This window comes from Cavia porcellus, unplaced genomic scaffold (assembly GCF_034190915.1).
Source record: "Cavia porcellus strain 051 isolate PalLab524CR breed Dunkin Hartley unplaced genomic scaffold, mCavPor4.1 scaffold_25, whole genome shotgun sequence".
Classification (NCBI taxonomy): Eukaryota; Metazoa; Chordata; class Mammalia; order Rodentia; family Caviidae; genus Cavia; species Cavia porcellus.
Genome location: NW_026947508.1, coordinates 24,794,467 through 24,811,519, shown reverse-complemented (window position 1 = coordinate 24,811,519; position 17,053 = coordinate 24,794,467). Strand labels below are relative to the sequence as shown.

Sequence of the window (17,053 nt, the reverse complement as noted above, 5' to 3'; positions counted from 1 at the left end):
AGCATTGTGGGTTCCCTATTGTGGCCAAGACAGAGGGCAGGTCACGATGCCCATCACTTAGTGGTAGTGGGTGGAGCCACTGTACTGTCAGTGAGTTGCAGGGGGAAGTGGTGCCTGTCCTTGTCCCCAAACTAGCTCTTCTTGGCTCCTGCTCTCACCAGGCAGCCCCAGATCTCAGCAGGAAATTCTTCCAGGGGTTTCCTTGCAGCCTGCAGCCAGATCTCTGTGAAGTCTTTCTCGTGTTTAGCTACTGGCTGCTGTGTGCCCTTGGCTATGTCACTTTCCCATTCTGCCTCAGTCTGGAAAGTGAGGGAGTGCTGTTAAGGAAGGTGAGAATTCTGTAGCCTCTGTATGGGGGTTGGGAAGAAGGCTCACAGGAGTAGAAGCCCTATCAGCCCTCCCTGCCTGCCCTCTGTGGTCAGATCTTCGGGGAGTTCCAGATTTCTCCGGGCCTAGGGTGTCTCCACACCTCAAAGCCGTGGGAGGGATGAAGGGACATGCTGAGCTGTCCCTGGACACTGCCTTGACTTGTAACACTTTGCTTCCTCCAGCCCCCATCCCTTTCCTCCCCGGCTGAAGGCAGGCAGCAAGACACAGGAACACCTACATCCAGGGCCAGCTGAAGAAGGAGAAAGGAGGAGGTGGGTCTCCAGCCACCCCCACTCTGCACCTCCCATCTCTCTCTAGGTGGCCAGACAGCCTGGGAGCCCGCACCCCTGGGCTGTTACAGGCACAGGAGGAGCCTGGGTGGCATCTCGCCCCTTCCCTTTAGGAACTGGAGCGTTGGAGGTTTGTAGTCCCTCACTGGAGCTGTTGCCTGTTTAGGGGGACCTGAGCTGGGGACCCCCAAACTCAAATCAGAAAAGTTAAGTCAATGTCTCTGAGCCTCAGGCTCCTCAGCTTCCAAGGGGATGAAGACGCCCATGTCAACGTCGCAGAACTCCCTAGGCAGACATCCTAATGGGTCCAAGTAGTGGACAGGAGGGGCGGGAGGTGGATATCTGTCCTGGCTCAGGATGACTGGGCATCAAGGGACTGAGGAGAGGAGGGATGACCAACGGGCCTCATTAGTCTGACCTCAGTGACCCCGCTTTAGGCACCCCCCACCCTGAGGGCCTCAGAAGACTGACAGGGAAGTGGGTGGGACCTTTGACCTAGCTCCAGGCCTTAGGGGTCGCCTAACCCAGTGCTGGTCCCCCGAGGCTGTTAAGGACCACATTTTCTGGAGTGTAATGCTGGACCAGCCGACTGACAAGTCTGGCATAAGAACCCTTCAAAGAGTTCAAAGGGGCACAGAGAGGGGCATCCTGTGCAGTATCCACCGGTAGGGGCCCCTCAACAGTGCTGGGTGCCCACCTTGAGAGGAAGGCGCCGAGAGGAGTAAGGAATGACTACCAGCGCCCCTGTCCTTCCAGCGAGCTGGGCAACCCGCGTCACTCCTCCCCATGTTGAGTCCTACCTGACCCTGCAGTCGAGTAGGGTGCAGGGACAAGACCGCCAGCGTCGCCCACTACGCAAGTGGGGCCCACGACCCGACCCCGCCTCTGCCCCTCGATTGGGCGCTCATTTAAATGTCCGGCCCCGCCCCGAGAGCTGGGCGCATATATATAGGCCGCTCGGCGGGCGGCGGGCGGCATTCTGGCGCGGAGTGCGGCGGCGGGCGCAGCTAGCGGGTCGGCTGCGGAGCGAGGGTGCAGTCAGTTTCCCCCGACACCCCTCCCCCTCGGGCGCCGGCCCCACCCCTCCGCCCGCCGGGCCCACCCCGCCGAAGTATCCCCTGCGGCGCGAGCCCGGGGCGGCTCCGAGCGCCCCTCAGCAGACCCCCATCATGGGCAGCCAGAGCTCCAAGGCTCCCCGGGGCGACGTGACCGCCGAGGAGGCAGCAGGCGCTTCCCCCGCGAAGGCCAACGGACAGGTGGGTGCGCTCGGCGGGGCCAGCTCCGGCCCCCTCCTCCCGCGCCTCGCCCCCTCCTGGGGCCCCGGGCCGGGGCCGCGCGCTTTGTCCGGCCCGGGACACGCGGCGCCCCCTCCCCCGCCCGGTCCCTTTGTTCTCCGCGCCGCAGCCCCCGCGGGCGAAGCGAGGGGAGGGGCGGAGAGGGGGCGCCAGCCGGGCCCCGCCGCCTTCTTTGTTCGCGGCCCCGGCCCCCGGCGCTGCCCCCCGGCCGCCCCGAGTGCCGCGCGGGGAACAAAGGCGCTGCTGGGCCGCGCCAAGGGGGCGCCCAGGGGCCTCAGGGCGGGTGCCGGGCGGCGAGAGCACTCCCCACGAAGACCCAACCTCGTTGGCCCGCGGTCTTTTTTGAAGAGGGGAGCCTGAGACGTGGGGAGGGCCTGGGAGTGGGTGGGGGCCGTTCACACAAAGCAGGAGGCTGGGAAAATAGGCCGTCCAGGTGCAGAGAAGCAGCGCCCCGGGGCGGCTTCCCGCCCAATATCGCCTAGCACAGTCCGCCCGCCTCCCCGGGATCCGCGGCCCGGAGCTGTTCGTGGAATAGAGAGCGCACCCCGGGGGAAGGGGGGACGGGGACCCTGGGACCCCAGCGCCTCCTGCCGGCCGCGGTATCCCAGCGCGCCCGTGAGGGGCAAGGACGCCGTTTGAAGGGATTCTGAATGTTGGGCGAGGCTAACGCGGTAGGCCCGAGTAGGGGTCCTGGTTGCTTGCAAGGGGCCTGAAGTGCACCAGGGGAGGGGGGAGACGAGCCCCGGCCCTCATTGCTGTCTCCTCTGCCCTGCAGGAGAATGGCCACGTGAAAAGCAATGGAGACTTGTCCCCCAAGGGTGAAGGGGAGTCGCCCCCCGTGAACGGAACAGATGAGGCAGCTGGGGCCACTGGCGATGCCATCGAGCCAGCACCCCCTAGCCAGGGCGCTGAGGCAAAGGGGGAGGCCCCCCCCAAGGAGACCCCCAAGAAGAAGAAGAAATTCTCTTTCAAGAAGCCTTTCAAATTGAGCGGCCTGTCCTTCAAGAGAAATCGGAAGGAGGGTGGGGGAGATTCTTCTGCCTCCTCACCCACAGAGGAAGAGCAGGAGCAGGGGGAGATCGGTGCCTGCAGTGAGGAGGGCACTGCCCAGGAAGGGAAGGCTGCTGCCACCCCAGAGAGCCAGGAGCCCCAGGCCAAGGGGGCAGAGGCTAGTCCTGCCGCCAAGGGAGGAGACACTGAAGAGGAGGCGGGGCCCCAGGCCGCAGAGCCATCTACTCCCTCAGGGCCGGAGAGTGACCCTGCATCGGCCAGCGCTGAGCAGAATGAGTAGCTGGGTGGGGGCAGGTGGGTGATCTCTGAGCTGCAAAAACTGTGCTGTCCTTGTGAGGTCACTGCCTGGACCTGGTGCCCTGGCTGCCTTCCTGTGCCCAGAAAGGAAGGGGCTTGTTGCCCCCTCCCAGCCACGATCCCTCTCCTCCTCTCCCTCCTGTGGATTCTCCCATCAGCTACCTGGTCTTCCTCTTAGGGCCGGTTGAAGATGGTCCCTTCCAGTTTCCCAAGTTAGGTTAGTGATGTGAAATGCTCCTGTCCTTGGCCCTCCCTCCTTATCCCTTTCCCTACAGAAGGCAATTGCTGGTTTTCTCTCCCAGTTCTTTTCCAAGTAGGTTTTGTTTATCCTACTCCCCAGATCCCTGAGCCAGAAGTGGGGTGCTTATACTCCCAAACCCTGAGTGTCCAACCTTCCCCCTGTTGAGTTTTTAGTCTCTTGTGCTGTGCCTAGTGGCACCTGGGCTGGGGAGGACACTACCCCGTCTAGGTTTTTATAAATGTCTTACTCAAGTTCAAACCTCCAGCTTGTGAATCAACTGTGTCTCTTTTTTGACTTGGTAAGCAAGTATTAGGCTTTGGGTGGGAGGGAGGTCTGTAATGTGAAACAACTTCTTGTTGTCTTTTTTTTCTCCCATTGTTGTAAATAACTTTTAATGGCCAAACCCCAGATTTGTACTTTTTTTTTTCTAATTGCTAAAACCATTCTCTTCCACCTGGTTTTACTGTAACATTTGGAAAAGGAATAAATGTCGTCCCTTTAGTGGTGCTTTAATGCGTGTGGTCTTCTGGGGGTAAGATGAGGAAACCAGTGAAAACCTCAGGGGAGGGCTAAGGAGACAGGTAAGTTCCTGTTTTGTGTTTTATTTTTTGGTGGAGTTGGATACCAAAAGGGCAGGGAAGCAGTGTTGATGTCAACCCATGACACTACTAGGAAACAAGCTCAGGAGGATATAGAAATGTACCATTTTATTACAAAGAGTCTCACAAACATGAAAATAATGTCTCAAAAAAAAGGAAGCTAGACTACCAACCTCCACCTGCAGAACTAGGGGAAGACAGGGCAGTTTCTTAGCTCGCTTGGGGCCAGTGTGAAGGTATGAGAACAGAACCAATCTAAAAAAGGCTGATGTTAACTTAGGAGCCTGAAGAATGGGGAAGCCCCTGAAGACGCAGCTACCCTTTCAGAATAGTTAATAGGGGTTCCTTACCAAAGCTAATAAGCAGGCCCTCAGCGTGTCAGGATTTCCTTTCATGGCTGCATCACTTCCATCCAGATCTGTACCCTTTCTGGTTTAAAACTAGACTTGGGGAGGGATGGGGAACAAGACAGCTGCTAGGAAAGTTTCCCCCAGCATAGCTGTACCTGAGGGCCCTGGCTCCCCTATCGAGTCCCTAGGGACATTTATATTTAATATACTTTAATATAAATATACAGAGAAATAGAAAATATAAAATCTGAGAGGTTAGAGGGAGAAAGTTAGGGAACACGGCAAGAAGCCTGAGCTGGAGAGGTCTGCTTAGGTCAACTTGACCTCCTCTTTGACCCTGTGGAGAGAGCAGAAACTGACATAAGACAACAAGTGGATAATGAGTTCCACAGCACCAGGGGTGTCCAGGTGATTGCTGGGGGCTGGGGCTTCCTAGCTGTGCCTAGAACTGTAGGGAAAGACTGGCCTCTGAAAGAGGCCTTTGTAAGCTGGACCAGCTGTCCCTGTGCCTTCCCTCTCAGAGTGGTGGGACAAAGGGACTGATGCTCCAATGCCAGGGAGATGGTAGGGGCTCCTTCCTCACCCTTTGGCTTCTGGCTTCTCCTCCTTGGTTTTTTCCTCTTCTGTCACCTCTAGAACATAAAAATGCAGGAATTGTCAAAGAGAGCCTCTGGAAAATCCAGGTCTTCACTTACCCTAAAACCCCTTCTCCAAAACTAGCAAAGTGGACATAGAGTAGAGAAAAACCCATCCCAGGCCCTCCCAGGGAGCCCTGCTGAAACAGGTTGGACCGGTTTCCCAGCCTGCAAGAGCCAGAACCCAGTGGGAAGAGGCAACCCCCTGGGAAACTGGGGTGAAGTGCTGGGAAAATGGCTTGGGTGGTATGTGAGAGCCAGGCTCAGTCAGCCAGTAGAGATGACTTTCATTGTTTTGTGGGCTTGGCCACTTCTGGGAGCCACTAAAAGGCCCAAGGAGCTGAGTTAGAGCCCCACAGGAGCGGGCAGGGCTTGAGACCCAAATCCTGGCCCAATCCAGACCCACCTTTCTTCTCTTCTGGATCTTTCTCTTTCTCATCTTCTGTTTTGACTCTTTTGGCTTTCTTGTAGTTGGAAGAGTTCTTGCGGCCACCTTCTCCTTCTTCATCCGAGTCAGAGAACTCTTCCTCACAGGCAATCCGTTTGTCAGAGGAACAGACTGGAAGGCAGTGAACAGAAAGTATGGTGAGACTGCTAGGGGCTGGTTATCTCAGGATCTATGCCCAGTGCTTCCCTTTGCCTGTCCACCTGACACCAGGATAAGGGGCTACGAGAAGGGGGAGGACTCAGACTCCCTAATTTGTTCCCATTTGACACTTAAAATTTCTCAGCGGGACTTGGTGCCACCTGTGTTAATCTCAGCACTCTGGGAGGCTGAGGCAGGAAGACTAGAAGTTCCAGCTTATCCTAGACACTTTAATGAGACCCTGTCTGAAAAAAGAAACAAAGGGCTAGGGATGTAGCCCAGTGTGAAAGCCCTGAGTTCAGTACTAAAAAAGAAACAAGTTCTTCTTATCAACAGGCAGCTGGTTGGGGGAATGATGAGCAGACAGAACAGTGGAAGGAGGTCAGACTGCCCACTGAGCAGGACAGTACAGGCCCTGGGTCCGGCTCTTACTTGAGATGCGCTTGTCAGGGTCTTCTTCATCCTCATCACCACTCTCCTCAGGAATGGCGTCCTCCGGAATTGCCTGCATTTGGACCCCAGGTGCATGGGGCAGCATTCTCAGGTTCTCAAAGAGCCGCTGTCTATGACCAATAGGAGACAGGCCGGCTAGGCTCTAGTCAGGACAAACCAGAGCCTAGAACATTAGCCAAGGAGTAGCAAGTAGTATACTTACTTGATCTTCTCCAGGTACTCGTTAGTGTTCTGGTTAGTCATATTGGAAGGGCTGATGTGAAGCTTGAAATCCGGTCCGAAGTATTCGAAGTAGTCATTGTATGGAAGTTCTGATTGGGGCAGGAGAAAAGAGTCAGAGACCTGACTACACAGGACCCAGGGAAAAGTACTTTTCCAGGTCTGCTGACCTATCTATAAAAGAGAAGAACAGCAGACCTGGTGGCATATACTTGCAGTCCCAGCTACTTGGAAGGCTGAGCCAGTAAGATCCATCTCAAAAAGATGCCTTTGATAGTGGGAGATTTGGACACCTACACCATTATCCAGTATCCCAAGCTCTTGGGCCTTAAGTAAGCAATGTTCTTCATGAGACTTTCTTTTTTTTTGGGGGTGGGGTGGGGGGTGTACCAGGGATCAAAGTTACATCTTCGCGCTTGCCAGAAAGGGGCTGAATGGCTGAGCTACATCCCCAGCCTACTCTATTTCTCTACACAGTTACACTACAGAGTAGAAAGTTCAAAGCTGTAAATAAACACTGGAAACCTTTTTTGAACCAAAATCAAGAGAGAGAGGAGATGGACTCAAATAGGGGTAGGGAAAAATTGACAGCTATGGTCTCAAAGTGTAAGAGGACAGGCTGGAGACTCTAGTATAGTGTCAAAGGAGGAATGGTGCTGAGACTAAAGAGGAAGGTGGTGTGAACCCAAGGACACAGGAATGTCAGCTCCCAGCCAGCCCAACCTGGCCTGGAGCTATTACCGTTAGGGATCTCGGTGTCTAGAGCCACAGCGGTTTCGTACGTCCAGCACCGGGCAACATTACGAATGGTATAACCACCACCTCCCAGCATCAGCATAGGCAAGTTGAAGCTTTTGACAAATTCCACACACTTGGCATGCCCTTTGGAGGAAAGAGGGATGGTGGATTAGAGGAGAATTAGTGGAACCCTGTGCATCCACACTTGTGCAACACCTGGTCTCACCTTTGATGGTCAGATTGAAGCAACCCAGCCGATCCCCAGAGAGGGAGTCTGAGCCACACTGTAAGACCACGGCACTAGGCTGGAACATTTCCATTACTTTCGACATCACCTGAAAGAACAGATCTTGGTCACCACCAACCTCAAGAAAAGCTAAGTGAGGCTCAGGGGTGGTACAGCCCTTTCTTCTACTCCTTTATCCATTCCTACCTTCCCACTCTCCCTCATGCTGTATGCTAGAGAGAGAGGAGTTTTCCAATTTGAAAAACTAAGACACTTTTAGTAACCCTGAACCAAGAAAGGACTTTAATCTTTTCCTTCTTTCACTGCCCAACCTCTGGTGCCACCTCCTTTATGAAGTTTTTCAATCCTTAGCTGCATGCCTGAGCAAGGAGGCACTTTACTTTTGTATACAGTATGATCATAACTGCAGTCTAATTTACTGGGGACAGAAAATGGTCTTCTTTGTCACAGTTACTACTGAGCACATAGTAGGTTGCTGAGTAACCACTTGACTAATTAGATCAATACTCTTACAGTTTCTCATTGCTTATAAATGCTTATAAATGAAGATTTAACTCTTAAGTATGGCCTTCAAGCCTCCCTTTGAAATATGGACCCCCAAATCCATTTCCAACCACTCTGTTCTACCTTCTCCCACACTGTAGTGGTCTACGTGCCACTCCATACTGGCATCTCTGCACTTCTGCTGGTGGTGTTCCCTCTGCCAAATGTCATTCCTTCAGCCCCCACCTCTTTTTCACATGGGTACCTCTTCATTTTATCAAAGCCCAGCTCAAATGTTACCACTTCTGTGACACCCAACGACCCTCTCCCCAACCCAGGCAGCAGTTCATCATTCCTGTTCATCTCTCAAAAATACAGGCACCAGGTCAACGTGCCTGTGATTGAGCAGCAAGACAGCCACCCCCGAATCTCTAGAAGGGCTTTCTTGAGCAACACCAGTTGCAGTCTGGAATAAATCCCTGTGCTTCAGTGGTGTCTTTTTTTTTTTTTTTTAAATCCATACCAAGGTTTGAACTCATGACCACATGCTTGCAAGGCAGGCACTTATGCCGCTGAGCTAAATCCCCTGCCCCAGTCCCTATTCTTCAAATGCGCAGTTATCAACATAATGCAAAAAAGGAGTATGAAAAACCCAGGAAACATAACACCACCAAAGAACACAACAATCTCCCAGGTGAGTGGTAGAACTTTCGATGATAACTAACAGCTGGCTGTGACACATATGCCACAGGTTTGCCACCAATGTCCTAGACACAGACCCCAAAGAAATGAATATAAAACAATCATCAGTCACAGCTGCTGAGTATATCCTCTACTATAGACTCTAAGGACAAAGATCGTACCGTAAGATATTCTTGTATCCAGCAGAGGGCCCAATCAACAGAGGGCATCAACAAGTAAGACGATTTTGGTTCCCCTGACCACCCTATACGCCAGCGTTGAAATACCTTTCATTTCCCAATTAGCTTGGCTACCCTTCCCCTAGATCAATCCCACGGGTAGCCCAAGGGATAAAGTCACTTACCGGCTTAAAAATGGCCTCATAAGACTCGTCATCAATTCCATCTCGGAGTGGGTAGTTAACAGCATAATACTTGCCCTTGCCAGCCCCGATATCCTAGTCAAGAAGCAGATTAAAGTAAAACTGAAAGATGAAGCTAGAAGGGAGTTAAAGGATGGGGCTGAAGGGCTAAAGAAAGTGGTTCTAGGGGCTGGGAATTTAACTCAGCGGCATAAGGGCCTGCCTTGCAAGCAGACAATCGTGAGTTCGATCCCCGGTACCGATAAAAAAGAAAAATACAAAAAAAAAAAAAAAAAGAAAAAAAAGAAAGTGGTTCTAAAGGAGACAAACTGAGCCCATGAGGTGGCCAGGACAGAGCAGGGGCCAGATTGAATATTCTACCCCAAAGTACAAGATTTCTGCCTCTGGTCTGGGTTAGAGCTGGCCAACAGTTGAGTTACAGAAATAATACCAACTTCAAACAACCCTTTCCTCTACCCTGATTCTCTTTATTCTACAGAGATGTGGAGGGAAGCAAAAGAGTTCTTCCAGCTAACTTCAAAACAATAAATGCTCACTTAGTCTAATGCTTGCTGTAGTGAACAACTGAATTAATGCCACTTTTTCATTCAAGGGCTACCAGCATGGCAAATATCTGACTTCACTGTATCCATTCAGAAGCGGATGGAACAGTTCAATTGAATAGTTTCAGCAAGGGAATATATCTGTTAACTATTCTATATCAGACACAAAGTTTTATGTGTTTTTCTGGGGAAGGGTCTATCACTTTGAGTCAGATGGCCAAAGCAGAAGGTAACCTAAAAATGTTAAGAACCCTTCAAATGATCCATGAGCCCTAATTCCTAGCCCCAAACTCAAGCTTTATGAATATAAGAACAGTGTGATGCAACCTAGCTATGGCCAGAAAGAAAGTATGTGTCAGATTTCCACCCTTCTCTGACCCATTGTGTCCTATCATTCCCTTCCTCCAGAAAGAGGGAAAGAAACAATGTCAGGTGCCCCAGACTGGAGTGTGGTGCTCTAAATGGCAGAAGCAGGAAGTGGCTCTTAGTGGCAAGGCACAGGAGAATTAGAGTTAGTAGCTGAGGGTGAGCTGGTTGGCTCCTAAAGGGAGTTCTCACCCGTAGGTCCCCAGTTCCTGGGAAGTACTCTCCATATTTATGAAAGGACACGGTCATGACCCGGTCGGTGGTATAGAAGGCCTCTTCCACGCCATCGCCGTGGTGAATATCAATGTCAATATACAGCACTCTCTGGTGATACCTAGGATCAGAAGGGGGTCAAGGGTCTGGGGGCTCTTTGGGGATGGGACGCGCCAAGGGCGCCAGGTCCCAGCTTACCGGGCTGGCTGCCTCCCTCAGGTATCTCTAAGCACCAGAGACGTGGAAACTGGCTGAAGGAAGGTGGAAGAGCGGCAGGGTGTCTCCAGAGGCCTGACCAAGCCGACCAAGTCCGATCTTCCTACTCTACAGCCAGGGTCTATTCCGGCCACACAGGGACACTCTGGAGGCAGGATCTGAGAAGCGCCTGCCCCTGATCTTTCCATAGGCTCAGTTCAAACCAAGACCCCGTCAAGGAGAGGATGGTCAGAGACACTCACTGAACACATCCTAGCCAGCACACCGTAGGAAAAGCAAACTAGGGAGGCACGCCCGTGGGGAGAGGAAAGTGGGAACCTGGCCTAAAGTGCTCCTCCAAAGGACAAGGCCAGGCAGGCATACTTTAGCAGTTCCAGGATGGCCAGGACGATATCATTGACGTAACAGAAGCCAGATGCCTCGGACTTCTTTGCGTGGTGCAGTCCCCCAGCCCAATTCACAGCGATGTCCGTCTGCTGCTTATTGAGTTTCACGGCACTTGCTGGGTGTGGGAAGAGAGAACATAAGCCTGTTACTAAGCCACTCTCCACTTTCTCCAAGAAGCCCAAAGAACCCAGTGAGAGGTAGGACTTGCCTATTCAACAGCTGTATTATACAACTTACAAGAAAGCTCCCTCCCTCTCACCCTAGTCCAACAGGGAATAAACATGACACTGGGCAGTCTAGAACAACTATTTTCCAAACCAAGGATGATAACCCATTAGTAGGTCTTAAGATTGATTTAGTGATACAGGATTTTGTGTATGAAGTAAAATAGATTAGAATAAAAATATCTGAGTAACATTAATGAAATAAATAAGACATACAGCTGGGCGTGGTGGCACACTCCTGTAATCCCAGCACTTGGGAGGCTGAGGCAGGAGAACTGTTTGCAAGTTCAAGACCAGCTTGGGCTACAAAGTGAGCCCAAGACCAGCCTGAACCGCATAGTGAGATCCTGTCTCAAAAAGACACATGTGTAAATATCATAGTCTTCTTACTGTGAGAAGTTGAAGGAAACATATGTTTATGTGTATGTATATGTATATAAAAAAGTTAAGATATACTACTGATTTCTCTGAGCTCACTGACGAGAAAGATCTGTGCCAGTATTATCTGAACAACTGAATGCAGATGTCTTATGCTCTGGGTAAATGACTTGGGGATGACAAAGTGTGATGTATATACCATTGCTGCCCCCGACTGACAATATTTTAAAATTTAATTCTAGGTTTTTTGTCTTTTGTTTTTCCTTGAAATAAAATGGATTTGGAGAAAAAAAAAAATCTTGAGTAACAGTAAGAGTAACTGTCCTTCTGTGAAGACACTGACTTAAAAAGGAGTGTAAGGGCCGGGAATTCAGCTCAGCACCTGCCTTGGATGTGCAAGGTTTTGAGTTTGATCCCCCGTACCAAAAAAAACAAAAAACAAAAAACAAAAAAGTAACACGGTATAATCATGTAGCTAGTAAAACTTATAGAATACTACAAAGAAATCTTTAAAAATTTGCCAAGTAAAAAAAGGCAGGCACGGCCAGGTGTGGTAGCCCGTACCTGTTATCCTAGCTCTTGGGAGGCTGAGGTAGAAGGATCCCTTTGAGTTCAAGGCCAGCCTGAACTGCAATATGAGACCCTGTCTAAAAAAAAAAAAAAAAAAAGCAGGCACAAAAACTGTATGTAATATAATGCAACACATTTTATAAAATATAGATGTTGGACATGATATGTTTAGAGATCTATATATATATAAAAGGATGGACATACAAACTAAAAAATGGAAACAGACAATGTGAATACAGGTGATTTTGCTTTATTTCTGTGCATGTTTGTTTTTCTGAGATTATAGCGAGAGAGGGGGTTGGGTACAATGATCATGAGAACAAACACAGTCATGCGCCACAGAACCACTCTGGTCAACAACAGATTGAATAAAGAACAGTGGCCCCACAAGACTATAATGGAGCTAAAGAATTCCTATTCCCTAGTGAAGTGGTAGATATTTTTTTCTTTTCTTTTTTACTAGTATGTTTGTGATACATAATGAATATATTCACTGTGGGGAGTTGGTACACTCACATAGCATCTTAGTCTTTTTAGTTGCAGGTATCTTAATGTGGCACAAATCATTACTCACATGTCTGCGGTAATGCTGGTGTAAACTCACCCACTATAAAAGTACAGCACAAACAATTACATGTATACATAATGGCTGTTACTAGTTGATGTATTAACCATACTGTATTTATGACTGTTACAGTAAAACAGTATACCATGGCATACTGGCAGGCAGCAGCTTCATATGTCTTTATTGCATCTCTTGATTTCGCTGCTTTCTCTGCTGGTTTTTTCTCCCCAGCACTGAGCACTGAGCCTCTTTCTTCTCACTAAGCTATATCCCCAGCTCTTTTTAAATTTTTTACTTTAAGACAGGGTCTCATTAAATGGCTAAGTAGCCTAGGCTAGGTCAAACTGGTGATTCCCCTGCCTCAGCCTCCCAGAATGCTCATATTACAGCATATGCCACCATGGCATATGGTGCTTGACTTACCCACACACTGTTTTGTTCATCATGGCTCTAGGCCCTACCATACCTATACATACTTCATCTTCATGGCCTACATATGTAGTACCATCTAGGTTTGTCTAAGTGTATTCTTCAATGTTCACACAAAAAAATCACCTGACACATTTCTCAGAATGTTCCCCACTGTGCATTTAAGAAAGGGTAGAATGGGACCAGGGACTTAGCTCAGCAGCATAAGCGTCTGCCTGACAAGCACAAGGTCGTGAGCTCGATCCCTGGCACCAAAAAAAAAAAAAAAGTAGAATAGTCCTAAAGGTAACCCAGAAATTACAGAGAGAATTGGAGTGTTTATGACCTGTAAAGGTAATTATCATACGCTTTCAGCAGCACAGATGATGACAGTTCCATTTTTACACCACATTGCAGTTTACAAACTGCTTTTACTTAGTGTCTCAACAATCCCGCAAGGTCTAGTGGGAATTCCTATATATTTCCTATCAGTACCATGTCACAGACTGAACATGGGTTGACACTGACCCAATGACACTGAAGAGTTTTGAAGTAAAAACCCACAGGCCTCTTCTCCACGGTCACAGTGGAGAAGTGCAGGCAGACCACACATGAGCCCAGCACAGCCCCTGGGGAGAAGTGCAGGCAGACCACACATGAGCCCAGCACAGCCCCTGGGGAGAGGGGGTGTATTCCTTACCCACAGAGCCACCAGTGGACAACTGACAGAACTCAAACAGGCCATCAAACACTGGACAGTCCTCACCAACGTTGACTTGAAAGAAACAAGCAAAAGGTTAGCTTCCACGACTTCTTTCAGTTTTTGTTTAAATATTTAGGGGATGATGGGGAAAACACAAAATTTAGAAAGCAGAATTCTAGTTCAGGCTCTACTTACTGGTTATGTGACTGGATCAGGTTAACTTCTTGAAGTTTAGCCTATTATCTATAACAAGCAATAAGGGTACTCACCTCACTCAATTATTGAGAAAATTCACACAAAGCTTTGGGAGACTTTTATTTATTTATTTATTTTGCAGTACTGGGATTGAACCTAGGACTTTCACACAGAGTTACATGCTCAGCCCTTTTTATTTTTTAAATTTTTTAGTTAGAGGCAGGGCCTTGCTAAGTAGCTAAATTGCCCTGGCCAGGAATGAACTTGTGATTGTTCTGCCTCAGCTTCCCAAAATATCAGGATTACTGGTACTGTCTTTATGTCAAGGTTTTTATTTGTTTGTTTGTGTCTTTTTCCTTTTTATCGGTATAGGGGATCGAACTCACGACTGCCTGCTTGCAAGGCAGGCGCTTACGCTGCTGAGCTAAATCCCCAGCCTCTGTTTGTTTGTTTTTGAGACAAGGTCTCATTATGTAATCCAGCTGGCCTCAAACTTACAGCAATCCTCCTGCCTCAGCCTCCCAAGTGCTGAAATTACAGGTGTGCCTCACCTGGTTTTTTTTTTTTTTCCTTTTTTCTTCTTGTGAGCTGGGGTCACTTTTTGCCATGTTATTCAGTCTAGCCTTGAACTCCTGGGCTCAAGTAATCCTCCTGCCTTATTCTTTTTTTTTTTTTTTTTTTTTTACACAACATTTTTTTTTTTTGTCTTTTTCATTTTTTTTTATCGGTACCAGGGATCGAACTCACAACTGCCTGCTTGCAAGGCAGGTCCTTATGCCGCTGAGCTAAATCCCCAGCCCTCTCCTGCCTTATTCTTTCAAATAACTGGAACTATGGGCATGTACCAATGCACCAGACATTAGAAATCTTGTATGAAGAAGCAATTAGCAACTTGGAAAATGCTGGTTTGTTTCTTGAGGGAAAAATCTTTATCTTCTTCCAGCCTGAGTATGTTCTTGAACCTCACTCCAGCTGACCCGCAAGGAAGAGAACAGAGACTTATACAACTATCATTCACTGAGTGCTCACAATGTGCCAGACACTGCCAAATGCTTTAAATATCAGATACACTTATCTCCACACGATGTCCTTTTTTTAACGTTTATTTCTATCAGTATATGTTTGCAGTACATACTGATTACACTTATCACGGGGAGTTGGTCCATGTACATAATAAATCTTCTTTAAAAAAAAAAAAAAATCTTCTTTTATGTCCTGTTTTCCTTCCTTCCCTGTCACACATACCAAGATAGCATTTGATCCCATCTTACAAATGAAGAAACAGGACGAGACAGGTGAACTGCTAGTAAATGGCAGAGGCAGTAGTCAAGCTTCAAGCCTTGGTCTGTCAGTCCTAAAAACCTGTGAAAATATACCATGACCTTTCTGCCAGTACTCTGATGTACACAATCTCATCTGATCCTCACAAACCTAAAGCAAGACAAAACAGGTATCAACCCCACTGCATAGAGAAACAGATACAGAGAAGCTGGGTGACTTGCCCCAGGCCATATAACAAGGCAGGGGCAGGCTCAGGGTCCAACAGTCTTGGCTCCCATAGTCCAGTGCTTTTTTTTGGGTACTGGAAATAGAACTCAGGACCTTGTGCTTGCAAGGCAGTTGCTGTGCCACTGAGCTATATTCATGGCCCAGTCCAGGAATCTTTTTATACACTTACAAGTGACAACTGAAGTAAAACTATTTCAGGCCAATGGGGTAAAAGTACAAACTAGTACATGATGTGGAAACACATGCAAACACTAATGCAAATGAAATGGAAAAGACAGGAAGGAAAGTGCACCTGGACTCACAGAGAAAGAAGCAACCCTAGGGCTCCAAGCCTCCTCCCACAGAAAAGGAAACTGCTGAGACATCAGTGACACAGGAAGTTAGAGGCAGGAGTGAGGTTACATCCTTATTCTTGTGCCTCAGGCCTTGTTTTTCTGTTTGTTTGTTTGTTTGTTTTTGAGACAGGGTCTTGCTATGTACTGACCTTGAACTCACTATGGAGCCTGGCTGGGGTCAAACTGCATACCAATTCTGCCTCAGCCTCCGAGGGCTGGGAGTAAAAGTGCACACCTGGACTCCTCAGCCTTTTTATTGCACCTGCTCTTGTCAACAAGGCATCTCCAAGTACAGCAAGAAAAAAGAGCCCCAACGGGGAGGGTGGAAGGGACCCCTATCTCAAGACACAGATGAAGCTCAGGATTTGTAATAATCATGAGTTACCAACTCTGGCACTGCCTGAACCTCCCAAGTGCTATGAGGAAGAGTGGCTGCGGAAGGGAGCAGCAGTGGGAGGCTCTTCCTCACTTCCTGGGCAAATACTAAGAGAATATGTCAATAAGAACTTTGGACTCTGGGCTAGAGTATTTAGCCACTGGTACCTGATTTCTTCTGGCTGTTTCTACTTACAGTGGATTCCAGGTCCCTGGGTTTCCAAAGTTTGCTTGTATTTCCATTTGCAATATGAAGGACCCATGGGAAGGACTGGTGTTTTAGACAAAAGAAAAAAAGTATTTCTCTCCAGGTGCCAGGCCAACATGTGGCTCTAGCAACTGGTCCAGTTAGTCCCAGCTTGAGGTGCTACGGCACTAGACATGGGAACCAGGGAAATGGGAGAGAGACGCTCACCTGAGCAAATCTGTGATGCCAGGGAGGACCCTCTTGTGGTTCTTCCTCTTCCCACCATACTTTTCTCATCCTTAGCCTGGCTCAGCATTTAAGGGGAACCACAGAGTGAGAGATGGGGGAGCAGAAACAGTAGGAAAGTAGCAGCGTATTGCAGGAGATGCATGGGATTAAAAGCTGACTTCAGGAGAGCTGGCTCTTGGCAGGGGGAATCATGGAGCTGAGACTACTGTGTGACCAAGAAGTGGCATGCAGGCACTTCAACTGTATTGTGGTTTCTTTTTTAGGCTGGGTAGTGGGTGCAAGGATGTTCATTGTTTTTTTAAGTTTTTGTGTATGTCTGAAACATTTTATCCACTGTGAATTCAAGGCCAGCAATGGCTACACAGTCAGTTCAAGGGCAGCCTGGACTACAAAGACTCTGTCTCAAAAAACTAAAAATATAAATAAATAAAAGAAGTACTCTACAGTTACCCTTCAGTGTCCATCACATGGATTGATTCCAGGCCAATATATATATACATTTTTAAAACCCAGATAGATAATGGGGGGGGGTAGGGGATGGGAGTTTCGATACTTGCCCAAAACGGCCTTGAACAACTCCAAGGCTCAACCAATTCTTCTATGACCTGCCTGACTAGGTGGGATTACAGGCATGTTCCACAGAGCCTGGCTCCTCCTATATACTTTGATAATCCCTGAATTACTCTTTAGGAAATTATGAGAAGTCTGTGCATGATCAGTATAGATGCCTTTTTTCTTTTTTTAAATCCATGGTT

At 48.7% G+C, this 17,053-nt stretch overlaps 2 protein-coding genes across 2 annotated transcripts in view; one reads left to right on the top strand and one right to left on the bottom strand.

The window, feature by feature from the left end:
* Nucleotides 1-1,624: 1,624 nt before the first annotated feature.
* Marcksl1 (MARCKS like 1) lies at nt 1,625-4,004 on the top strand. Its single transcript, XM_063235982.1, has 2 exons — nt 1,625-1,915; nt 2,730-4,004. The coding sequence occupies exons 1-2, from the start codon at nt 1,829-1,831 to the stop codon at nt 3,243-3,245; spliced, it is 603 nt and encodes a 200-aa protein (XP_063092052.1). The 5' UTR covers nt 1,625-1,828; the 3' UTR covers nt 3,246-4,004.
* Nucleotides 4,005-4,193: 189 nt separating this feature from the next.
* The window catches only part of Hdac1 (histone deacetylase 1), a 34,498-nt gene continuing 21,638 nt past the window's right edge, over nt 4,194-17,053 (bottom strand). Inside the window, exons 4-14 of the mRNA XM_003471080.5 lie at nt 13,446-13,520; nt 10,577-10,715; nt 9,977-10,118; nt 8,859-8,951; nt 7,310-7,418; nt 7,087-7,227; nt 6,329-6,437; nt 6,106-6,236; nt 5,494-5,646; nt 5,036-5,084; nt 4,194-4,789 (exon numbers count right to left, since the gene is read on the bottom strand). Of these exons, the coding sequence (XP_003471128.1) occupies nt 4,762-4,789; nt 5,036-5,084; nt 5,494-5,646; nt 6,106-6,236; nt 6,329-6,437; nt 7,087-7,227; nt 7,310-7,418; nt 8,859-8,951; nt 9,977-10,118; nt 10,577-10,715; nt 13,446-13,520 (1,169 nt within the window). The 3' untranslated portion in view covers nt 4,194-4,761. The remainder of the gene's footprint in view (nt 4,790-5,035; nt 5,085-5,493; nt 5,647-6,105; nt 6,237-6,328; nt 6,438-7,086; nt 7,228-7,309; nt 7,419-8,858; nt 8,952-9,976; nt 10,119-10,576; nt 10,716-13,445; nt 13,521-17,053) is intronic.